Here is a 26,328-nt window from a genome sequence, read left to right as displayed (position 1 = left end):
TACTATCTCACAAAAGACTGCAAGGAGTGCTCCCATCTTCAGGTAGCTTTGCACATTTCTGTTAATATTTCAGTTGATTGTAGCAAGAATTTTGGGGGGAAGATGGGTCATACTTAACAATTTTTGATAAATGCTGCTAAATTATTCTCTTCGGTGATCATATTGATTTATATTCCCACTAAACAGCATTCATAAGACTCTTCTCTCTAAACTTTACCTCATCAACATCAGATATTACAATGTTGTAAATATATTCTATATTAAATACTTGCCCATCTGCTAAGCCAAAATGGAATCTCACTGGTGTTTTAAGTTTAGATAATTTAGTTAGGTTGCATATCTTTGCATATATTCATTGGCCATTTGTATGTCTTCACAAACTTTACCCATCTTAATTGAGTTACTTGTCTTTTAAAATTCTATTTACAGTTAACTGTAACTCTAGTATAATTTTTATTTATTATTTTTATACTTTTTGATTTGTTTTTCATACATTGCTAATATTTTCTCCTAGCGTCTGGTATCTTTTTGCCCTTTAAATTTTGTCCACAGTGTCTATTTCAGTGTAGGGGTTATTCATTTTATATAATCAAGTGTGGTAATCTTTTTCTTTAAGGATACTGGGGGTCATGTTATGCTTGGGCAAATCCGCTCCTTCCCACAATGATTGGACAGCAAAACTTTAATATTTCCCCAGACTTTGTTAGTTCTATTTTTTGAGGTTTTCAGGTTCATTATGTTTCCAAATGGACACTCAACTGTCCCACTACCACCCATGTTTTGACTATCAAAATGCTCTGTTTACTTCCTCCTATTTATTATAGTCCGTGCTTAGTTTATTCATTTGTTTACTACCTGTCTCCCCAACTAGAAGACCGTTTTCATGAGTGTGAGAGCAGGTATTACTCACGACGGTAGGCCCCAGTGCCTAGGATGTGCCCGACAACTTTGGATGGTGCTCATGAATACCTGGGGAAGGAGGACACTTGTCGCTGAATAATCCAGGCTCCCCCCATGGGTTTGAAATGCTATAGGTTTGGTCATGAGTCCGATTCTAGACGCTCTCCTTAGTTCCAGGGCCTTCCTCCTTTGTCTATATGGATGCTACTTGTGGTACTATGAACATGCCTCCTCAACTTACTTCTGTTTTCTTATTTCATATTTTGATATTATGTTTTTAAAGTTGTTCTGGTTGTTTTTAAATACTATTTTTAATGTTTATTTATTTCTGAGAGAGACAGAGCATGAGCAGGGGACGGGCACAGAGAGAGGGAGACACAGAATCCGAAGCAGGCTCCAGGATCTGAGCTGCCAGCACACAGACCAATGTGGGGCTCAAACTCAAGAACTGTGAGATCATGACCTGGGCCAAAGACAGATGCTCAACGGACTGAGACACCCAAGTGCCCCATCATATTTTGATATTCTCGCAGGGCAAGTCCCTCTTCATATTCCAGTCTCCCTCCCAAATTTCTTAGCTATTTTCGCAAACTTATCCTTTGACACGAACTTTACAGTTATCAAGTTCCAAAAAAATCCCACTGATACTTTGGAATTGCACACATGTATTGATTAATTTGGGCAAACTGATATCTTTATGCTATTTTCCCCAGCCAGGAACACTGTAGATAACTTATTTAGGGCTTAGTTCATTTACCTTGGTAAAGTTTCATGGTTTTCTTCTTTGTCATGTTTTTCTTTTGCATACTTTGTATTAAATTCTTTTTTGAAATATTTATTTTTGAGAGAGAGAGAGCGTGGGGGAGAGGCAGAGAGAGAGAGGGAGAGAGTATCCCAAGCAGGCTCCACGCTGTCAGCATAGAGCCTAACACGGGGCCTGATCTCACCAACTGTGAGGTCGTGACCGGAGCTGAAATCAAGAGTTGGACGTTTAACCGATGGAGCCACCCAGGCACCTCTGAATTATTTTTTAAAAACTCCATTGTGAATGAGATTTAATCGTTACTTACGTATTTCTTATTGGATGTGTGTGTTTCTTATTTTCAGCTATCAGTTAGTTCTAACAGGATTCAAATGAATCTCCTGGATTTCCTGAGCAAACCCTTTTACGGGTCTAGGTGGAGGTCCTCCAGACCAGAAGCTGTGTGGGTTCTAGTTCCTCTGGTAGGCAACCCCTCTGAGGGTTTCTGGCAGAGTAGAGACAGATGGGCTTCCCTTCAAGGCGTTCAGCAGGAACCAGACCGGAAGCCTGGGGCCCCGCACTTGACTGGAAAGAGGAAGAAGGAGCTCCCCAGGAAGCGGAGCAAACCGGTGTACTCCCTGCTGTGCCAACTGCCCCCTTCCTTGTCTGCTTTCTCTACGTTTCTCGACGCACTGTGAAATTGACCCCAACCACAGGAGCAGACCAGGGGGTAGGCGGTGCGGGCTGCTGTGCATGCTCGAGGGAAAGAGAGGTGCCCTGGGCCGGACTTGTCGGGGAAGGAAGGAGTTGATGAGGCTTGAAGTCTGTACAGCATGAAAGGGAGTGTGTTTTCTTTGGATTAATAGCATGAGACAAGACCCGGAGGCAGACGGAGGTCAAGGGGCTGGGAAGAGAGGCAACTCCCACACTGGAGTTCAAGTGGCGTCAGGATGTCCTAGGAAACAGAGCTGGGCTGAGAGAGTAAAGATAATGAAGCTCCGGAATTAGCTAGAGGAACTTGTGCTTTGTCCTCTTTGAGTCAGAGGCCCACTGAGCTCCCTGAGGGCGAATTACTGAATGGCTGAATGAATCCATGAACGAATGAATGAAATCCCAGGGGGAGCCATCTGATAGGAAGCTGAGCAGAGAGAATATGGAGACGAGGTGGAAATGAAAGAAAACGAGGTTGTTCATATAACAACCACCGTGTACAAAGCACTTTTGCATGTGCTTAGCCCACACAACCATCTTTATCTTGTAAAGATGGCTTCATTCCCATCTTTAAAAATGAGAATACAGAGGTTTAGAGAGGTTGAGTAACTTGCCCAAGGTCAAGGGCTGGTTTGAGAGTGAGCCAGTATTACATTATATAATTATAGTCCGGGTCCAACTTTGGTGCTCCCACTCTTCTCCCTGGTAATGCTGCCCGCGCCTCCGGAAGGGAGAGGCTGTGGCCGGGAGCCAGGCATGGGCTGGAGAGGCCCTATTAGTAATCAATAGTTTACAGGTGAATCATACACAAGGCTAAAGGGCTGATCTTTGAGACCATGAATTACAAAGGCCAGCTCTCTGCATTCAGCTTAGCCGATCTGATCATCAGATAAAGTCAAGGGCTTGGCATTGAAGAGGTCTGGAGAAGTGGGAGCAGGAGGCAAGAGGAGGGAGCCCGAGGTCCTTTGCCTGCAGAAACAATGCAATTCAGCAGTCAAAAGGATAGAGGCTGAAGGTGCAGACCTCTTACTGCATTCATTTATTTAAACACCTCCCATGCGCTGGGTGCGGGGAGATAATGGTGAAGATGACAGACAGAGTGTCATTTTCCAGTTGTTTCTGGAGATGGGCAATACTCCCACATACACAAACCCATTAAAAGATTATCAGCTGTGGCAAATGCGGTGAAGGAGGCAGCGTGCTGAGACAGAGTACCCGCTTTCAAGAGAGTGGCTGGAGAGGTGATGTGGAATCAAGAGGAGAGGCTCATAGGTGCCAGCCCTGGGAAGAGCAGGGCAGAGAAGGAGGTAGGAGGACGCTTCCTATCATAAAGGCAGCGTGTGCAAAGGCCCCCGAAGGCAACCAGCCTGGAGTGTTCGAGTAACAGAAAGGTCGCTGAAGCTGTTGCTGGCCCAAGACAAGGCAGGCAGAGGCCAGGTCGGGTGGGGCCCTGAGGGTCTGGGAAAAGTTTGGGTTTCATTGAGAGATTCTTCAGCTGAGGCCTGGCAGGATCCGATTTCCACTTTAAGGTCACTCTTGCTGCCCAGATGAGAATAGTGGCAGGGGCAAGAGCAGGTGCAGGGCAGGTAGCTGGGGGCTGTAGCAGGGGGCCGGGGACCTCTTGTATTAGAAATCCTTGATGAGAGCCAGGTAAGACTTGCTTTGCGAAACTGACCACATTTATTAAGACTCTTACTGAAGACTTTTTCTCATCTTATAGAAATCAAAGTCTATAAAATGCTAATCAGAGGTTGTGATCGATAGGGCTAATTCCAGGCCAAAGCAGACTATAGGCTTGCCTGAGCGGCTCCTGTGCAGGTGAATATCAGTCTTCTTTGGCTTTTGAAATACTGGAAACAATTTGAGGACCCTGTTCCCACGGTGCCCCCAGGTGGGAAGGGAGGGAGAGAGGCGAAAAGTGGTCCTTCCTAGAGATACCTTGCTCCTGGGGCACCAGAGATTTCCCTCACCAAGTCTTCTGGGAGCCCCAACTGCCATCCTCCAAGCCTCTCTAGTCTTCACCCATTTCCTTCTTATCTTCTTGCTTCAGAGACTTCTCTCTGCCTAGAATGTTCCTACCCCCATGCACCCTCACACCACCTGCCATGGTTGAGTTGTCTCCGCCAAAAAGATATGCTCAGGTTCTAGCCCCTCTACCTGTCAATGTGACCTTAACTGGAAATAAATGCATTGTTGCAGATATAATCAAATTAAGATGAGGTCATGCTGGATTAGGGTGGGCCCTAAATTCAATGGCTGATGTCTTCATAAGAGAAAGGAGAGGGAGACTATATGCAGAGATACAGAGGGGACATTGGGGAGAAGACCAGGTGAAAACAGAGGTAGAGACTGGAGTGACACATCTGTGAGGCAAGGAATGCTAAGGGTTGCTGGCAACTACCAGAAGCCAGAAGAAGGACAGATTGCTCCCTGGAGTCTTCAGAGGGAGCACAGCTACACTGACACCTTGATTCTGGACTTCTAAGCTTTAGAACTGTGAGCAAGTAAATGTCTGTTCTTGTTTTAAGCCATTCTGCTTGTTACAGCAGCCCCAGTGAACGAATACACCACCATACTGATGTGTACCAGTCGGTGCCCCTCACCCAGTGGGGAGCTTTTCCTGGGCTTCCCCATATCCGCCTCATGGCCCCAGTCTGGAGAGATGCTCCCTCTATGTGCTCCTGCTGTATCAGAGCCATCCATTGACTTACCTATCTTACCGAGCTCCTTGACTGCTATGTTTGTGACTCATTCATCTCTGTATCTCTGGTACCCAGCACAAGGCCTGGCCCAAACTAAGCTCTTGGTCTGGTTGAATTGATGAATGAATGAGCTGTTCGCCATCTTTCAGGAACACCCATAGTTCAACCAAACTCACCCAGGTCAAGTGCCTGTCATGTGGCAAGAGGCAATTTAAATCCTATGTGCTAAGGGAGATACCCCTAGATTGCTGGGGGTTCTGACACCTCTCTTTACTGCCCACCTCCAGCTCCTTGGATCTTACAACTGTACAGTTGGTGCTCTATCACCACCAAAGAGATAGGATCTAGCCGCACAGACTCCAGGCCAGAGCTAGCAGCCTGGTCCAAACCCAGGAGATGTGGGAGGCTGCAACCATGGTCTTCACTCACTAAGTCCAGCCTTGTGGGTTCTCTGAACCCATACAGACACTGAAAGTCACACATTCAATCAAGAGATAGCAAGTATTAGATGCAGACAGCATACCAGGCACTGGTGACACCGACGGGAATATGGCATAGCCCTACCCCTAAATGCGGTGTGATGGGGATTATGGTGAAGGTGCATACAGAGAAGGCCCCTACCTCGTGCAGACGGGGTGAGGCAAGGCCCCCGGGAGAAGGGAACAATGGAGCTGAGTCTCGCCAGATGAACAGGATGAGTCCAGATGAACGGGGTGGACGAGGAGTGTGAGAAGAAAAGGGAATGCCAGGGAGGGAAGAGAGCCTGCATGAGGACATGGATGGCTAGAGAGATGGGCACCCCAGGAAAGAAGTGGTTCTTTTTTTTTTTTTTTTAAATTTTTTTTTTTTCAACGTTTATTTATTTTTGGGACAGAGAGAGACAGAGCATGAATGGGGGAGGGGCAGAGAGAGAGGGAGACACAGAATCGGAAACAGGCTCCAGGCTCCGAGCCATCAGCCCAGAGCCCGACGCGGGGCTCGAACTCACGGACCACGAGATCGTGACCTGGCTGAAGTCGGACGCTTAACCGACTGCGCCACCCAGGCGCCCCAGAAGTGGTTCTTCAGGAGGACAAAAGCATGGGGTGCAGGTGGGCGGGTCTGGACAAGCACGCCCAACGCCCAGCATGAGATGTGCACAGAGAAGCGAGTTCTGGAGGACACTGGCTTTGCGGATGAGCAGGGGAAGAGAAGTCCATGGAAACTAAGACTAAGACTTAGAAGGAAAAGCAGAAACAGGTGCAGCCCTAGAAGTCAAGAGAGAAGACAGTCTCAGAGGAATGGCAATGATGGCAATATCGTTCAAACTGTGCAGAACACAAGGCTGGTGTGGCCCCTGTGATTCTAGTGACAGCAGTTTCCATGGTGATGGGGCAGGACTGGGGAGAGGGGCGGGGAGCCCAGTTCCCACCAAAGGAGGGGCCCGAGTTGGTCTCAGGGTCTTAAGTCTGGTATCTGGTTTTCCGGGGGGTACAACCTGGGTATCTGCTTCTTTCTCCTACTCCCCTGGGGGCTGCCCTGAAACTCTGCTCTCTCTGGAGCTGGGTCTTCATTGCACAGCTGGCTGCCACCTGCTTCAACTACAGGGCACCCTCAACTGTGGGGTTGTCCGTGTTCCAGGATCTCCATACACCTTTTTGTTGTGTTTCTGCAGAGTCCCACCGCAGTCTCCCTGTAGCAGGTGCCCCGGGGAGGGCCTCTTCCACCCGGCCCTTGCTCCCTGACCTCCTTCCACCAGCCCGCCACTGAGAGCCGGCCAGACTTTGCTGGTAAGGCAGTACGGTTCATTGATACTCGGCCTCAATGACAGGAAGAAGTTTTCTACCAGAGTCTCCATCTGAAAAGCTAGGAGAACCTCGATTTTCACTACAGGCACCTGTACTTCGCAGGCAAATCCTGCTTCTGGGATTTGGTCCCCAGTTCTCTCAGTCCCAAGGAAATGCGGACACATTGGGGTTTTTTTTTTTTTTTTTGGATACCGCATGCCCTGCTGCTTACAGGTGGTTCATCTGTATCTGTTGCACATTAGAAAGATACGCAAAAACATCTTGACATGTTGATTTCACCTGCCTTCTGACTGGCCCCAGAATGTGAAAGGGCCTTGGGTACTCCCAAACAACTGTTCACTCCATGAACAAATGGATGCTGCACAGATACGAGTCCTAACTGCGGATCTTTTTACAACAAGAGAAAACAGCACACAAACGAACAGCTGCTACGGGGGGGAAGGGGGTCAGAAATCATTCCTGCCCCCAAATGAGAAGGCAACCTAAATTATCCTCAGTGACATTGGAAACGACAATAAGAAAATAATACTTGTTTTATAAAATGCCCCCTTCTGAGCCACGAAGCTGCAAACCAACAATTAAACCATGATCATAATAGCAGACAATAATAATTAAATCATCCCGCCATCCAAAGAGCAAAAGCGGAGAAGACAGACCAAAGCCCAAAGCAAGCATTGGTGTCTAGAGCGAAATGAAAGGCTCTTCTTTCCTGGGGCCAGCTGGTATTCAATAGAAAAGTGATTCTTTTGTTACTTCTGCGAGCAAGAGAATAAACCTGAGCTTCTGGTCACTGAAGAAACCACAGTTTCCACGCGGCCACAGTTTCCATTCTGGGGCAAGCATACAGATGCAGGACTTGGGCTATTCCTTGTGTCTCACCCTTCCTTGCTGGCTGACCTTGCACTGGTTTCCGTCTCGTCATCAGCACCTTGTAAACGAAGGCTCCATGACTGTCATTAGCCAGAACCTGCCCTGGAGGTGTCAGGGGATTCTGTGAGGGGCAGATGTGTCTTTATCCTTCTTGGAAGAAGTGTTTTCCATAACATGAAAGGTTCATGCTTCCTGAAGAGGCTGTGTAACACAGTGGAAAAGAAACAGTGGCTAGGGAGCCAAAGACATAGCTTCAAATCTAGTTCTATGACAGCTACTCAGGTGAACTTGCACAGCCTCAGTTTACTTGTCTGTACAATGGCAGTAACTGGGCATCTGTCCAGCAGTGTTGCTAGGAGAATTATTGTAGATGAAATCACATATAAAGGTACCTGGCACTGACAGGTACCTTTCAGTACAGAACAAATTCTGTTTTTGTTCTCTTTATTTTTATTGAAGTGTGACTAATGTACAATATTATATTCGTTTCAGCAGTACAACATTTTTTTTATACTTACTTAAGAGATGTGTTAAAGTCTCCTATGATTGTCAATTTCTTGTATTTACGACAGATTTCATTTTATGTTTCCTTGTTAGGTTACATAGAGATCCACGACTGTTGGCCTTATTATGGCATAGACACTATTCCCATGAAATAATTCTCTCTGTCCCTGGTGGCTGTTGGCATTCCTTAGCTTGGGGCTCCATCGTTCCAGTCTCTGTGTCTGTCTTCTCCTCTGTGTGTATAAAATCTCCCCCTGCTTCCCTCTTATAAAGATCCGTGTGATTGCATTTAGGGCCCACCAGGAGAGAATCCAGGCTCACCTCCTCATCTCAAGGGCCCGGACTTAATCACAGCTGCAAAGATCCTTTTTCCAAGTAAGCTAATGTTTACAGGCTCCAGTCATTAAAACCTGATATCTTTGGGGGCCATAATACAGCCTGCTGCAATGTCTTTGCAAGCTTTTCAAGAAGCTGAGTGTCAATTTTCTGTGTCTTCTGTGCATATTATATCCTGGCTGGATCAATGGTTCTTGGGTCTCACAACACCACTGGCTTCGGCCTTTGATGTTAAGGGGAAGCGATTTTAGAAGGACTGGATTCTCTGTGGTGGTGGCTTTTTGTAAATGACTGTTTATCTGAGGGGGATTGATGGTGTGCTTACCTGTGTGGGTGTGTTTTCCCAAAGGCTTTCCGGGATTTCATTATTCTTGGAACTGTTTGATTTGTTCATCAAGTTGTATCTAATTAGTTTTGCCTGGAACTCAGTGAGTCCATTCAATTCACCAGGATGCTTTAGCCCTGGTCCATCGTCTGCCCCTTCTCAGAGGACTTTGCTCACAGCTTGTATTTTATTACCCCTTTCTCCATTCGCTCCTCGTTCTTCTCCACATGTGCCGCCTGGTTGGTACTCTGTCTTTTGCATTTGGCAACTCCTCTTTCATTTATTTCCACATTCTTGTAGTTTTTCTCTGCAATCTCAGATCCTCCAGCTTGTCTCTTACTTGAATGCTTTTATTTTTTACAAGGCAAATGCTGCTCTTGTGGATTTTGGTTCCTGTGTATTTAGCTTCTTTTTCATTCTTTGCTTGCCTCTATCACTGTCCTTCTATCTCAGGATCTCCCCTCCCCCACTGCATCATCCAATCTTCTGCTACCGATCATCCCTACTTCTCATATGTCAATGAGAATATTATCCATAAATCCGTTTACGTTTTCTTTCGTTTACTATAGTAAAATTTTTTCAGAAAATATGTTTCCATTTAAAAAAATTTTTTTTAATGTTTATTTATGTTTGAGACAGAGAGAGAGAGAGAGAGAGAGCATGGGAGGGGCAGAGACAGAAGGCGACACAGAATCTGAAACAGGCTCCTGGCTCTGAGTTATCAGCACAGAGCCCAACATGGGGCTCGAACTCACTAACCGTGAGATCATGACCTAAGCCAAAGTCAGAGGCTTAACCGACTGAACCACCTAGGCGCACCTATGTTTCTATTTCTTTAGGGAAATGATTCTTTTTCAAGAATGGTATGTGTTAAGTGGCATCATACAAGTTCATTTTATTTATTTTTTGCTGGTTTCCTTATCTTTTGAGGGGGGGAGATCTATACTGGTCCAACGAAGTCTACTTTTCTTCAGTTGAGTGGAATCCCCCCTCTAAGAAATCCTGGAATTCATTTTTTGGGATGGTAAACTGGCAGTCAGTTTGATGTCTACAGGCCAATTCAACTATCCAGTGTAGCCCAGCTGGATTATTATTCTTGGATGATTTGAAGTAATTTGTGTTTCTTTTTTCTAGAGGTGAGCCATGAAAACTAAATTGCCAGAGAGCATCGCCACACTTACATCTACATTTACACCTACCGGGTTATCCATACCCTCTCCTTCAAAAAAACTTCTGAGCTCCTTTTGGCGATTTCCTGATTTGTTGAAACCTTAAGCCTGACAAAGGAACACCCTGCCGGGTATGTGCTTATCTGTTCAGCTCCTTCAGGAGGTCAGCTCTTGTAGTGCAAGTACATGGACCTTCTCTGTTGAAGGTTTAACTAGTGCCATGGCTCAAAAACAAACCTTCTGGAAGCAGCTAAACCTGCGGCCACGATTCCTGGCAAGAGCTACGAACAGAAGCTTCACTTCTGGTGCCTTCTGCCTCCTCTGGGCCAGCTGCCCACTTGCTGTTGAAGGGGAACAACAGTGACCGCAGTGGGGGATTGCTGCCCCATGATTGATATGCAACCGCAGGCAGGGAGTCCGGATTTCCGGTGCAGCCAGATGTTTTGTCTAGTTCAGGCTCCTCCCAGGAAGACAAGCTCCAGTGGGTAGGGGTTCTGGTTCATCAAAACTGTGCCTCCCTCCCACCCCTTGGTAATCCTACTGCTTGGTGACCAACAGCCAAGAATGGAGTTTCCAGGTCACCCTTTGCATTAATCATTAAAAAGCATCCCTACAGTTAAAAATCAACAAACTATCCTCATTAGCCAAATATGAGCATTAAGAGCAGAAATTGAAGCTTCCAGAACAACATTTCCACCCTCCATGGGCCCCAGATCTCTTTAGGGAAAGCACACCTGGAGAAGACTGTCTCTTCTCCCTTCCCCCATTTCCCCTCCATGTAGCCCCTCACATATAGCTTGTAAGCCTAGCCAGATTTGTACTCAGAAACAAGGCGCAGTTCTCCTGAATATAGCAAGGGCCTCTCAAACAGTTATCTTAGACTCCTCCCTGGTTTCCCAGCCAATTTCTCCTTGGCATTGCCACCAGTGACCTTCTTTTAGGAATGGAGATACCATCATGTCACATCAGACAATGGGTTCCTCCAGAAGCAGTTCTGTACGTTCACCCCTTCCTCCCTTTCATGTTACCTCCACCCTGCATGGCGAACTACTACTATGCTTTCAAATGCACCTAGAATAGCTCTTCTTCTAACACCCTGCCCCCAACTGCTACCTGGGATTAGGAACTATCCTTGCAAATGCTTTTCAGTTGTGCTTTGTACAAACTTCTACTACAGCATTTATCGCATTATATTAGAATCTGTAGCAGACCCTGTAGGACGGTCTATCTGCACTCCATTTCCAAAAACTCGTCTATCTCTAACAGCGAAACAAAATTGATTTCCTGCTTTCCCAGCCGGGCATCCATAGCGAGTTCCGATGAATAAAGTGTAGGAAGATGTCTGTAACGATGGTGATTCTTCCTGAAGAAATACACAAACCATCCCAAGGAGAAAGATCTGTGCCCTGTCCTCTCCCCTCTTCTTTTAGACTGCGACACAGACACAAGGTGTGGAGCCGCAGCAGCTAACCAGGCGAGCATGAGGGTACAGCCGAGGGCAGTGCAGCAAGAAGAAAGGCAACAGCATCCTGAGCGGCCGCCCTGGGTCTAGACGGGACCTTCAGATCCTCGTTCCAAGAGAAAAGTGAACCTCCATCTGTTGAAGCCAGCTTTAGTCAGTTTTTCTACTTCCATTCCTAACTGATGAAATTTCTACCCATACGACTGAGACTTTCAAGGGAAAAGACTGTTTCTTATTTATATTTATACCCTCAGTACCTGGCAGAACGCCTGGCACTGAGTAAATGCTCCAAGTATTTTAATTGAACTGAATGTCGTTACTGTCTTCAAAATATTCCAATGGCTTCTCATTATACTGAAAAATCCATTTAGAGTCCTCATCTTAGCCTGCAGGGTCCTGCGGAGAGCCCTCTTTACCCGAGCAACCTCATCTCCCCCATGCGGTCCCCAGCCACGTCAAGGGAGCACTCTTTTGTGGATAGACGCTACATTTTGCCCTGTGTTTGTGCCTTTGCTCTCTTTCCCCTCAGTTGGAATGCTCGCCTCTACACCTCCAGGCAGGCCCTCTCTCTCTCTCTTTTCCATTGCTGAACTTGGCTTGCACCTGCTTACAGTCTCTGCTTTGTCTTGGAGGGACCTGTTCGTTTGACTATTTCCTCCCACGGAATGTGAGCCCTTGGAAGACAAAGACTGGCCTTAGTGTAATTGTTGTGTTTCCCACTGCACAGTGTCTGGCGCAGAGAAAGTGTTCAATGTGTGTTTTGTTCAGTGGAACTAAACCAGGGTCAGAACGACAGACTGGGGAGAGAAGAGTTTGGAGCTAGGCAGAAAGGGTCTGAAACCCACATCACTGGGTAATTGTGAGATATTCACCCTTTCTGGGCCTCGGCAGTCTCATCTGTAAAATGGGGACAGTAATAACTGATCAAGAATGTGGTACGAGGTACGTGTTTGATAAATGTTAGGTAGAGGGCAGGACCAAGAGCAGACGGCTTTGCTTCCCTCTCTTCAATTTTTCTCTGAGCTGGTCCACTGCATATAACAGGGAAAACTCTAACCCAACACTGGAAACTGAGAAGGCGTCTCATCCATAGGGGATGAAATTCCACATTCTACATACTGACCACACGAGGAAGAGTGACATGGAGGGTGCAGCACAGTCTGCTCTCCTGCTGTTGGTTGTCAGGCCTGGATGGAGTTCACTGGTCAGCCTGTCCGATTCTTGGCACTCAGAGGAAAACACACCTACCAAATGCTGGAGACGCCCCTGGGTTCCAGGGCAGAATCTGACTGCCAGCCTATGCTTGTCCTGCACACCCAAGAAGGGCCCATTTTCCTGCCAGGACCCCACACAGGACTGAGGGCCATCCCTGCAGCTGCCCACTGTCCTTCCTTGCCCAGCTCGCTGGGGTGAGGTTGACCACAGATCCCTCTGATCATCTCCAGTGCTCGGCTGGGGCCAAGGGCAGGCTGAGGAGAGGTGTCTGCAGGCCTTCTGCTGTCTGTGCCCCGGGGGATGGTCCCTTGGATTGGCCTGTGGGCTTTCCCACATCGTGTCCCATCTGGGACACCAAGGGGAAGCCCGCCTGACACCTGTTCCCACCAGCAGCATGGCACCCACCACCTGGGACTCTCAGGGGTGAACTACAACCTACTTTGCCGAGGGGCCCCATCTGAGTAAAATAAACTGCCTTCCCAGTTCCAGGAGGGGTTTCTCGTCACTTGGGAATTACATGCCAGGCACTGTTCCAAGTGCTTAGATATGTTAACTCACTTAACCTCATCGTAACCTTAGGTGATGGGTACTGTCTTAAATCACCATTTTACAGCTTAGAGAACAGAGGCCCAGAGTGCCTGCTTAAAGACCTTCCCAAGCTACACGGCTCATCAGAGTGGCGGGCAGTCTGGTGCCAGAGTCCAGCTCTGAGCTGCAACTCGATGTTGAATGAACAACAAAACCCCTGGGGATGTAAAGAGAATTGGCTCCTCAGAGGAATCCAGCTGATTAATCAGATTAAATGGTCCAACTGAAAGATGCAGTTAATGCAGGAAAAAATAGGAGGCATTGTAAAACAGAACATAAACAGTATTTTCAGGGAGGTGCAAGACAGTAATACATAGAAATAACAAAAGTAAGCTGTCAAGGGCAATGTGAAAACAAAAAAGAATAGCTTCCTTAAAATAAAAATGAAAACAACAAGATTCCCAAAATAAAGGAGAGCAAGATGAATAGTGTTGAAAACAGAATTAATGAAAACACAAGATCGCTGGCAGAATAAAAAAAAATAGGATACAGAACTTTCAAATCACTAGAGGAAAAACAAAGCCAATTAAATCAAATCAGCTGACAATAGGAAGAGTTAAAAATGAAAGAAAACAATAAGGACGCATCATCTGTTTTGTTTGAAAAAGAGCATAATACGTTTGATGGAAAAGAGATATATATATATATATACGTATATATGTATATATAGGCACCTGGGTGGCTCAGTCGGTTAAGCGTACGACTCTTGGTTTCGGCACAGGTCATGATCTCCCAGTTTGTGAGTTTGAGCCCCACAGCCGGCCCTGTGCTGGCAGTGTGGAGCCTGCTTGGGATTCTCTCTCCGTCTCTCTGCCCCTTCCCTGCTCGCACTGTCTCTGTCTCTCTCCAAATAAATAAATTAATTAAAAAAAAAAGAAATATACAAAAACCCTGTGCTCTTTTCACTTTCTTCGAGTATACATGGAACATAAATAACGCAAAAGTTCAAAAAGTAAAAAGGGTGCAATGCAGTAAAAATAACAAGTAAATCATATGAAATACATAACCACTAAGTTAAAAAGCTTTTTAAATGTTTATTTATTTTTGAAGGAAAGAGAGAGCGTGAGTGGGGGAGGGGCAGAGAGGGAGAGGGAGACACAGAACTCGAAGCAGGCTCCAGGCTCTGAGCTGTCAGCACAGAGCCCGACATGGGGCTCTAACTCACGGACTCACAGACTGTGAGATCATGACCTGAGCCCAAGTCGGACGCTTAACCGACTGAGCCACCCAGGCACCCCACCACTTAGTAAGTTTTAAGAACATTTTAAATAGGGATTAAAAAGAATTCTACACTGAAATTATACACTATTTAAAAATCAACCCAGTTGAGTCCTCTGTAGGAAAAGAAAAAAACCTCCCCCAAGGAAAAATATACCGAGAACGGGAAGCAGCCAACACAGTTAGATATCATTTTGTCTGTCAAACTGAGAAACACAGACAGGATTGACAGCGGCTAGTGATGCTGTGCAGGGAGGCAGATTTTTGGTGGATGCCTAAATTGCCACAGTGACCAGAGGGAAATGTGAGATCATGTATTAAAATTTGCCTTCTAAGAATATATCCTAAGGAAATAATTGGACAACTGTTCAAAGATTCATGTGTAAGGATATTCACTGGGGTGAAAAACTGAAAATATTTACTTTATTAATAGGGGAGTAGAAAAATAAATTATAGTTGTGCCTCCAACAGAATTCTCTATGGCCATCAAATGGGATGAGGCTGATCTCTATATATTGACATAATAATATGATGATACAGGATTAAACAGTAAATCAAAAGCGCGTCACTGAGCCATGCATGGAGATTATCTTGTTTTAGAAACCACGTTTGCTGCATTTGCCTTATGCATCTATAGGTATACAAACTAAAAGAATTACCAGAACAAACTGATCTCAATGGTTCTCTTCTGTGGGCCATGTGGAGGAGAACAGAGTCAGATTCAGGGGACTTTTGCTCTCTACAAATTTCTTTATTGTCTGCATTTTGAATTTTTCAAAACAAGTGTCGGGGCGCCTGGGTGGCGCAGTCGGTTAAGCGTCCGACTTCAGCCAGGTCACGATCTCGCAGTCCGTGAGTTCGAGCCCCGCGTCAGGCTCTGGGCTGATGGCTCAGAGCCTGGAGCCTGTTTCCCATTCTGTGTCTCCCTCTCTCTCTGGCCCTCCCCCGTTCATGCTCTGTCTCTCTCTCTGTCCCAAAAATAAATAAACGTTGAAAAAAAAATTTTTTAAAAAAACAAGTGTCTATTTTTTATATAGAAATGTCCTATACAGATATTCCCACTTTAAAAATAACAACTAGGGGTGCCTGGGTGGCTCAGTTGGTTAAGCATCAGGATCTCATGGTTTGTGGGTTCGAGCCCCACGTCGGGTTCCGTGCTGACAGCTCAGAGCCTGGAGCCTGCTTCGAGTTCTCTCTCCCTCTCTCTCTGCCCTTCCCCCACTTGCATGCTGCCTCTCTCTCAAAAATAAATAAACATTAACAAAATAAAAGTAGTAGCTAGATCTTATTCTGAATAAGGACTCAAACACAAACAGGGCTTTTTGTGTTTGTCTTCATTAGGGTCTAATCATGAATTCCCTTCACTTTGCTGCTGGTTAGTCAGGTGAAGGGCTTGTGTGGGGCACTGAGGGAGAGGAGGTGAGAGGGGGACAAAGAGAGAGAAAGAGGGAAGAGGGGGAGGGAGACAGAAGAGAGAGAGAAAACAGGCACGAGCACAGATGTGTGTGTGGACGTCACATGCGCTGTCAGGAAAAGTCAAGCTGGGTGGGGGACCGAACGAGAAAGGGAAAGGTGTCCTGTCTCTCATCTCCATCTTTTGGCTGCTCTCAGTGCAGCTGGGAGCCCTCCTCTGCTCCTTGGGCATCAGCTCCCTTGAGGCTGTGGGCTGCCCAGAAGCTCTCTAGAGGGTGGACCAAAGCTACCTTCACCTTCTCCCTGCTGTTCCCCATCGTAGGGGCCTCACACACACATTTAGCACACCCCATGACTTTATAGTCCTTGCTATGTCACCCTGCAGAGGACATTCCGTGTCCTTGTCTTGATCTTCTCTTCCTGAGGGTCAGGAAGGGGTCCTCCTGTCTCCCCTCCAGCCCACCCCGTGCCCACTATTCCTGTAGGTGACAACGGTCCTCACCCTTGCCCAGAATTCCATCATTGATTTCTTGTGCTCGCCTGTCAGCTGCTCCTAGGGCCCTCTGTTCTCCTCTGGCCCTTGTTCTAAACCTTCCTTCCTGGGGATCACGCTGCCTGTCTTGGGTCTGCTAATGCCGCCGCGCCATGGAGACACACACCCTCCGCTTTAGGAGATGCGTGCCCAAGTATTTAGGAATGAAGTACCGTGATGTCCACAATGTACTCTCGAGTGATTCAGCAAAACGGGGATAAAGGCAAAAACAAAGAGAACGCCAATATGGGAGAGTCTCCACAGTGGCTGAGCCTGGGTGGCAGGCATGCGGGTGCTCACGGGCTGGTCTTTCCACTTCTCTGTGTATTTTACGTATCGTATGTTATGCAACAAAACACAGGGGAACAGAAGAAACCACACTTTCCATATTTCCCGACGAGAGTGAGACCAGCTGGTGTGAACACTTCAACATTTCCTGAATTCGTCCCTTCTTCTCCACCCCCCACTGCCACTGCCAGGGTTCAGGCTTCTCATCCTGACCACGATCTGGGACAGCCTCCTCACTGGGCTCCCAGCCCCAGGTCACTCCATTCTCCATAAGGATGCCAGGACAAGTCCAAATACAGCCTCATGGCCTCCAAGGTCCTCCAAGCTTGGGCGGCAGCCTGCTCCACCAGCTTTATTGCCCACCACTGCCTCCTGCCACAAAATCGCAGCTGATGCTCCAGCCCTTGCGCCTGACCACGTCATGTCACTTCCTCTGTCTAGAAGGCCCTTCCCCTCCCACCAGGTGTCCTCCCTGGCTACCTGGCAACTTCCTCTCCATCCTTCAGCTTTTTCACCTTTTCCAGGATAGCATCTCTTGTCTGTCCTTTCACTCCCTATCCCTCCCTATCTTTCCGTCTCACTGTGCATACACGTCTCCTCTTTGCCAACAGTGTTTGGGTCTCATTCACATATGCAATGCCAGCACCCTGCCCAGACAATGCCATGTGATAAACAGACAGACAGCTGTTACATGAATAAATGAATAAATGATGTTTCGGGGTAGGAAAGCCTTCTGATTTGCACACATGTACACTAAAGTAAAAGTCATCACACTCCTCATTCACTCATTGTGCACTTAACATTTACTGAGGGACTCTTGTGGATCTACTAGTCATATAAGTCCCTTTGTACCTGACTCCTGCTTCATTCATTCATTCATTCATTCATTCATTCACTCATTCATCACTTGACACTTATGGATCCAGGTGCTGGGGGCACCGTGCTGAGAACTGGGAGACTTGTAGAAATGAATGAGGCAGAGACCGCAGCTCTGGCTGGGAAGGTAAGGCAGGAGCACAAATATAGCACAAAGTGGTCAGTGTCAAGGAAAACGTGGGCTGCAGGCAATGAGAGTTCAAAAGAGGGAGACATGACTCCCAGGAGTCCAAGAGAGGGGATTGGGAAGACTTCCTGAGTGAGCAGACACATGTACTTGACTTTGAGGGATGGGGAATTTCAGACATAAGCCTTTGGAGCAAGGGGGGCATTCCAGGGAGGCCAGAGTGGAAACAGAGGCACAGAGCGAGGCCATGAGCATAGATATGCACAGGAGCCACCAGTTGTTTGGCTTTGCCAGGATGTCACTGAAGGGAAAGGGAGGGAAATAAGGTTGGGGAGGTAGGTTGAGGTCATGAAGACCTTGAAAACCAGGATAAGATGTTTAGCTTCTGTGAATGTGGGTGCCATGGAAGGTTTCTGGTTAGCAGGTGAGCTGACCAGGTGTGCTTCCAGAAGCTTCTTCTAGCAGAAATGTGCAAGATGAATTTGTACATTTAACTTGTGCCCCTAATAGTGCAAAACCCCTAAGAGCTCTTCTGACCTTGTTTTGCACAGGGCTTAGCTCAAAAACTTGCACATAGCAAACAATGCACTTCTTTAATTTTAATTGAATGGAGTCTAAGGACCTATGTACATCAGCAAATACACAAGTATCTGTATGTACCTCTTGCAGCAACATATCCGTTCAGCCAGTTCCCCTTGACTGAAGACTCTCTAAGGCAGGATCGTCTCTAGCTATGCTTCTCCTTGCCTTGATTCCCCACTACTGCACATCTTCAACCCTTCATTCCTGGGTCACTACAATAGACTCCTGACTGTTTTTCTTTCTTCTTCTTTTTAAAAAAATTTTTTAATGTTTATTTATTTTTGACAGAGAAGAGACAGAGCATGAGCAGGGGAGGGGCAGAGAGAGAGAGACACACACACACACACACACACACACACACACACACACACACACACAGAATCCAAAGCAGGCTCCAGGCTCTGAGCTGTCAGCACAGAGCCCGACGCCGGGCTTCAACTCACGAACCGTGAGATCATGGCCTGAGTCGAAGTCGGACGCTTAACTGACTGAGCCACCCAGGTGCCCCTCTCCTGACTGGTTTTCTTCCTGTGAGTTCTCTCCACTGGAAAAGGCCCCGGTGGGACAAGCCTGCTTAAGAACCTACCATAGCTCCCTCTTGTCTACTGGCATTTAAGATCTTCCATGACCAGGCCATGCTCCAACCCTCTCCATGCTCTATTCCTTGTCCACATGCTTCCTCCTCTCCAGCCAGCTGTCTTGTCAGTCCTCCTTCCAGACCTCTGCTCATCCTGCACCCCTAACCGGCTCCTCTCCGCACAGCTCATCTGAACCATAGCTTAAGGCCCAGCTGGGCCAGCAGTGTGAATAGTGTAAAGATTCAGAAAAACCCAGGTTCACATCCCAGCTTTCTGAGTCACTGTGCATTCTCTTGGGATCTCAGTGTTCTTGTTTATAAAATGTGAATGAGAACTATGTCCATTCATTATTAGGACTTACCATCAGTACTAACAGGGCTATTGTGGAGAATTGATAAGACAATATACGTGCCAGGTCCCGTGCTGTGTAAATGGTGACGTTCCTTTCTTCTCTGATTCTTTGGAACTCCCAGGAGTAACTCCTGCTGGTCAGATGCTTGTATGGAAAGGAAGTTCTATTCTGAGGGCATACATATGAACTACCAGACACTGTGCTGGGCTTTTGTAGTGACTCCCTCTACAACCCTAAAACACCAGCATTTTTGTCCTCATTTTACAGATGAGGAAACGCAGACCGAGAACAGCAAGCAATCTGGGATCACACAGCTCTGCGCTGACACTACTGTCTGAGAAGTAACCACAGAAGCGTTATTAAATATTCAGTATGTTCCAAGGACTATGCTGGGCGCACTGCATGTGCTGTCTCCTTTAAGTGCCTTATCCTGACGCTCTGCTACTGTAAGCGATACAGCACAGGAGATAGCGGGACCCAGAGGGAATAAAGGCTGTGCCCAAAGTCCTGCAAACAGCAAGTGGCAGGGCTGGGATTCACGCTGGGGTTTGTATGACCTCCAGCTCTGCCCTCAGCTACTCTGCTGGAACTGTGCCATTGAGGCCAGGGAGTTGTCTGAACTTGAACCGCAGTCCTGGGAGGCTGAGACTGGCCTTTCCAGGTTTTCCATAGGCCTCAGCCTAAGCCTGGGGGCACGGCAACCACCACTGATTGCAAGGGCCTCTGGGGCAGGCCCAGTTACTAGCTGAGTGGCCTGGTGATGATGCTGGTGAGGACCGTCCTGAGCCATAGGCAGGGGTTAGTTCACCGGCCTAGACACTTACCCGATGGTGCAACCAGCATCAGCCTCGATGGTCCAGATGCAGTTGAGATTGTGTTCGTAGGGAGCCGGATACCCGGGTGACAGCACCTGGCCCGACACCTCTCCTTTCACTGTCCCTCCACACTCAGCTGAAAGAAATCCCAAAAAAGTGAGCTTTATAGGGTGGCCTGCACTGCCAGCAGTGACTCAGTGGCTCCTCTTGTCAGTGTGCCCAAGTCCCTCCTGTGCCCTGCAGGTGACTGAGCACAGCATACAGAAAGGTCCCTGGATGCGATTTATATCCACAATCTACAAAGAACCCTTACAACTTAGCGATGAGAAGAAAAACAGCCCAAACAATGGGCAAAACGTCTGAACAGACATTTCTTTGAAGAAGGTGTGCACACTGCCAGGAAGCCCAGGAAGAGATGGTCAACGTCACTAGTCATCAGGGAAATGCAGATGAAAACCACAATGAGCTATAGCATCTCATATCCACAAGGATGGCTGTAATCGAAAGGCCAGACACGAAAAAGTGTCGGTGAGGATGTGGAGGAATTGGAACCCTCGCGCATTGCTGGTGCAGCTGCAACATGGTGCAGCTGCTTTGGGAAGCGGTTTCCTAGTTTCTCAAAATGTTGAGCGTAGTCACCATATGACCCTGCAATCCCACTACCAAGCATAGACGCAAGAGAAATGAAAATATACGTTCACACAAAAATGCGCACGGCAGCATTATTCATAATAGCTAAAAGACGGAAACAGCCCAAATGTCCATCAGCTGATGGACGGATACACAAATACGGTGTCATTCATATGGTGGAATATTATTTGATCATAAAAAAAAGAATGAAGGATCGATACCTGCTACAACATGGATGGACTTTGAAAACAGTGTGCTACGTGACAGAAGCCAGGCTCAAAAGGCCACATGTTATGTGATTCTGATTATATAAAATGTCTAGAACAGAAAAATCTATAGAGACAGAAAGTATGCTGGTGGTTGCCTGGGCCTGGGGGGCATGTGCAGGGGGCAGTGACTGCTGATGGGTACAGGGCTTTTCCCGGGTGGACAAAATGTTCAAAAATCAGATGGTGGTGATGGGTGCAGAACCCTGTGAACAGATAAAAAGCACTGGGCTTCAAGTATATGGTATGTGAATTACATCTCAATAGAGCCATTTAAAAAAAGGTCCTTGGGTGGAGGGCTGACAGCTTACTCTGCGGCCAAACTCCTTAAAGCCTCCTCGATGATGCATATACTTGAACCTGTGCCTTGCCAGCAATGGGGCTGCGTGGGGTGCCAGGAGCACAGAGGAAAACAAGCGTCCCAAGGGCCAATGGTCTAGAGGAGGAGACAGCCACAGTGTGCCCCAAAAGAGGTGCATTTGTGGCAGATGACAGCTCAGAGGAGAGGGGGCTACTTCCCCTAGCTTGGGGCAGGAGGAGTCGTGAGGAGGAGCAGGGGTGGAGTGGGCAGGGGGAGGAACATCAGGGAGAGGATGCTGCAGATGGAAAAGAGAAAGGGCAAACGTCGTGGAGGTGGGCCATGGTGTGGCAGGCTGAGGGGACAGGGGACAACAGGGGAGACAAGGCCGCAGAGCTGGTCAAGCGTCAGACATCCAAGGACGCCGTGCATGAGGCTGGGGACTCTCCGGGGGAAGAACCAGTCACCTTACATGCCAGTGAACTTTACACACTAGGAAGTATACTCTGGTGGCAGTCTTTGGCGCACGAAGGGTGGAGCTGGACTCAGGGGATCAGGTCTACACTCCCCGTCGGAGCACCTAGTCCCCCAGGTCAGAAGCTGGTGGTCCTCTGGCCTTCTTCCTCCCCACATCTGATCTGCCTCCGAGACCCAGCCCCTGAACCCCTGGGGTGTTTGTCACATGGACCTCCCTCAGCCTTGTTGCTACAGTCCTGGCCAAGGCTCTGGCCATTTCTGGGTGGCACAGTTGCCCACCCCCAGCAGTGCCACTTGAGGGACCTTTCTAGAATGCAAACTGACTGGGTCACTGCTTGCTTCAAACCTTCCTTCCCAGAATGAAGTCCAAGCCCCAGAGGGGCTCTTTTTGGCTTCTTGGGCCCCTCCCAACACCCCTTGGTCTAGCCAAGCCTCATGAACACTAGGAGCCAGGACAATGAGGCTTCTTCACGCCTTCATGTGGACTGACAATGTGAAAACATCTTTCTCGGGGGACCTTTGTGACCCGTTCCCTCCCAGGTACAGTTGCCACTGTCCTCCTTCGTGTCTCCATTTTAACAGGAGCAGATTTTTAAAAATCACAACCATGTTACAGTCACATCTGTCTCCTTCACAAGACCAAACGCCTTGGCAGCAAGGACCTTGTCTTACTTGTATTTGTGCATCCAGTGCCGCTATAGTGCCTGGCATGTTACAGATGTTTTAGTAAGTGTTTACTGAATGGAGAGATCCATGGATGATCAAATGAATGAGGACGCTTACTGCTTTCCAGGAAAATTACTACAAGGGTCGGAGTCAAGGGAGCATGAGTGACAATGAAGAGGAGAATTATTGCAAGAGTGTTTTAGGAAAAGGAATGAGTGACTATGCAAAATCCTAGAAGAAACAGGAGAAGATGGGACCCAGGTTGCAGATAGAAGACTGGCCTTCATCTTCATTAAGTATTTCATGGGCCCCTTGGCTTCACTCGGGGCCACTATGGCATGGTCAGGGAGGAGGCGCTCTGCCAGTAAGCCTGCTCACGAGACTGGATCCTTTGCACGCCCCTTGCTGTGAGTACCCCCCCCGCCCCCCCCCCCCCATGTGCTGTTGGGACGGGAAGTGCTTGAAGGACGCAGGGCTGAATGGGCCCTGTTGGGGAGTGGGTGTGGGCAAGAGGACAGACAGTGAGCTGTGGGGAGGAAGACTGGCCCCACAAACGGGGGAGGTAGTGGAGAGGTGGCAGGACCTTATCCATGCCCTTGGCTAGAGCTTCCTTCCATATTCCAGATGGAGAAGCCCTTCCTCTGTTTGGAGGCAGCAGCAGCGGGGGCTCTTCCTCACGGACGCAACATCTGGGAGGAGCCAAGAGGCCGGCATGCTGCAGATTCATTGACAAGACCATGAGACTCTACTCTTTCTGGTTGTCACCCTTCTTCCCATCCTTAGAGCCTTGGCTGCCTCATGTGGGCTGTAGCACCCACTCATCGACAAAGAAAGCCTCTGTGATGTCTTAAACTACAGTGGTCATTTCTGCTAGACCGTGATAAAGTCCACCACAACATGACGTGTGTAAACATATACACCCACAACCCCAAATACATAGCCTCACTCCTTTGTGTGGGGCCTGAGGGAGTCTCCATGGGGAAAACCTCCGAGATTCAAAGTTTAAGTACTCTTCCCAGCACTGCTTGAGTGGATCCGCTAAGTTCAGCCCAACCAGCACATCTGATATTCAAAAGAACCTTACAGTGAATCCTTTCTGCAAAGCAACTGTCTTGTAACGGGAATCATCTCCTTTTGCATTTCGCCTGCTCTAGCTTGCCTGTGGCATCATACTGTCATCCATTTATGCATATGTCCCCCCCTCGCTGGCCAGGGATCTGCCCTCCTCAGAGTTCCTAGTGCCCAGCATAGGACCTGGCACATGAAGGAAAGAAGGGGACAAAAACAGGATGCAGGGAGAAAGGGATGGGGCGTGACTGCAGACTGGGTCAACCTTAGAGGGCAAAGGGAGAGGCTATTTAGAGGTCGCCATGCTGGTCTGTCCACTGTTAGGCTTAACATCTTCTCTTTTAGACCCTCTGTTGTACAACACTGCTGAAATCCTGTTAAAATGAAGCTGTCTAGGGGAAAAATATTGGCCATTACCGTTGTCCACCACGCTGGTTGAAACCCTCAGCACTCACACATGCTAGGCCAGAAGCCCAACCCTCACCCCACCCTCCTCCTGCTGGTGAATTCTTACCCATCCTTTTGAGTTTGTGCAAAACTTCCTTGTATCTCCTCAACACTTTGCCCTAACTCTTTGCACAGTGCTTATCTTGTATTATAATTATCTGTTTATGTGTCTATTTGCCTTGCTAGGCTATGGGCTTCCCAAGGGTAGGGAAAAATACTTTATTCTTTCTTTGTTTACTTCTCTGCCTCTGCACATACCCAAACATATAGCTGCACCAATTCTGGTGTGTGGCTCTTGGTACGGACTTAAGTGTTTTCCCAGTGGATGTCTTGTTCTTATAGGATTGACCAGCACTGCACAGACATGCCGAGGTTGTGGCACAAGGGGAAGGGGATGGGGGAGAGGCCCGGTGTTTGGGGGTGGGGAAGCAGGACAAAGCAGTGGGGTGGGAATCTTGTTCAGCAGGGAGGAGAACAGGTGCAGTGAGGTAGGTGGTGAGAAATGAAAAGGCCAGATGGACCGAACGATAGGTTCTGCCTACTTCATACTTCTGCCCTGGACCAGACTGCTCTCATCTTATGACACATGAAGAAAGCTTAGAGGGAGCCTCTGCTGACATTCTGGAAGCACCAGAGGCTTAAGAAAGTGCTGGTTCATTATTATATTCTTCCTCAAGAATGAGGTAGGTGCTAGCTCATTTTCTTACTCTTTCTTCCAACTTTCTCCAGGAAAGGGAGCATAAACCCCATTTTGCCTATGGGGAAACTGAGGCCCAGAGTGAGTCAGAGACTCGTTTGAGTCTGAGTGTTGCAAGAACCCTGGGAACCCCGGCAAAAGCTCCACCTCTTCTTAACTGACTCTCCCAACTTTCCTCTGTTGCCAGCATTACAATTCTGAGGGCATGGCTTGGCTGTGGTCCCACTTGGCTAAATGTGTGACAATGGTTGCTTGCCATCCGCCTGACTGAGCTGCTGCAACGGGTGTAATGAGGTGTGAAAGTGAGGGAACAGAGAAGTGGGGGCAGGGTAAGCGAGGACTCCCGTGAACAGGAGGATTCAGTCCAGTTAGGCAGTCCCAAAGTGCTGGAGTGTGGGGTCCGACGGAACAGCTTTCATGAGACCAGAGCTGGGAGCATGGGGTTGGGAGGGGACCCGAGGAGTCACTTAAAGAGCAAGAGGCCTCCTACCGACACAGGTGGGGAGAGGTCGGTCCCAGGTCCTGCGCTCCCCACTCAGACACAGCAGCTCCTCACTGCCCTGCAGGCTGTATCCAGGGTCACAGCTGAAGGACACAGAGCTTCCTGCAAAATGGCCTCCATCATGAACCTTGTAGCCAAATTGAGGGGTTCCTGGATCCTCACACTTGATGAGTTCAAAACCTGCCGACGAGAGGAGAGATGGGGTAAGCAAGACCCGGCGTGGCAGAAACCACATTCCCTTCCTTCCCTCAATTTGAAGCCTGCGTCCTCAAGGAAGCCACCAGGCACGTGCCTCTGGCCTCTGGCAGTCTCACTGCTCTGGGGCCACCACACTGCTGTGCTCAGCAGAGGTGATGCTACACCTGCCCCCGCACGTGAATGGTTTCAGTTATTTCTCCCAGGACAGCCTTTATAATAGTTTTCAGACATAAGGTCTGGGTTTCCTATTTCCTTTGTTTGACCCCCAGAGCATTTTGTTAGCAAGGCTGCTCTTTCCATCTTGCTCACTGAGACATTCTGATGGGATAGTGTAATATGGAAACTTCCCTTCAAATGCATATTTCAAAGTTCAATTATGTCCTGCTTAAATACGCTTTATTGAGAGAGGCTAGAGAAGGCTTACGCAGAGCGTTTCTACAAAGAGCCTACTATTTGGCAATTTACTTGTGTTAGCTCTCATTTGTTACCCACAGGAGTCTTACAGGGAGGTATAAGTATCTGCATTTTACAACTGAGAACATGACCTGGTTCAATAAGTGGTGCCAAAGTCACACATTCTCAGATGACAGAGATGGAATTCGCATGTGACTCTATTTAATTCTCTTCCACTGATGTGCCTGCTGTAACAGGCATAGACCCCTATGCCAGATGGCCTAAAGCCCAGGCGAGAGGAATCTTGAGTGGACTCACTGAGTTTTGGTTTTTTTTTTTTCCTAGCAACTTTATTGAGATATAATTCACATACTGAACATTCGCCCATCTGAAGTGTTCAGTCTTTTAGTATATTCTCAGGGTTGTGTAACTCTCATCACAATCCACTTGTGGAGTTTTCATCGCTTCTGGAGGAGCCCTGTCCACATTTCTGCCCCCCAACTTTCTTAGTCCTCGGCAACCATCGATTTCCTTTCCATCTCTATGGATTTGCCTGTTCTGGACAGTTCATATAAACAGTCCATACAACATGCA

General features: G+C 47.8%; 1 protein-coding gene across 1 annotated transcript in view; it reads right to left on the bottom strand.

Moving 5' to 3' along the window:
• The window catches only part of CSMD2 (CUB and Sushi multiple domains 2), a 600,117-nt gene that overhangs the window by 159,401 nt on the left and 414,388 nt on the right, over nt 1-26,328 (bottom strand). Inside the window, exons 24-25 of the mRNA XM_047083843.1 lie at nt 25,132-25,323; nt 20,102-20,228 (exon numbers count right to left, since the gene is read on the bottom strand). Of these exons, the coding sequence (XP_046939799.1) occupies nt 20,102-20,228; nt 25,132-25,323 (319 nt within the window). The remainder of the gene's footprint in view (nt 1-20,101; nt 20,229-25,131; nt 25,324-26,328) is intronic.

The sequence above is a fragment of the Lynx rufus genome, unplaced genomic scaffold (assembly GCF_022079265.1).
Source record: "Lynx rufus isolate CCGP_SWC_20201006 ecotype Redwood Valley unplaced genomic scaffold, mLynRuf1.p SCAF_2, whole genome shotgun sequence".
Lineage (NCBI taxonomy): Eukaryota > Metazoa > Chordata > Mammalia > Carnivora > Felidae > Lynx > Lynx rufus.
Note: the sequence above shows the minus strand (reverse complement) of the source record. Positions and strands in the feature narration are given on the sequence as shown.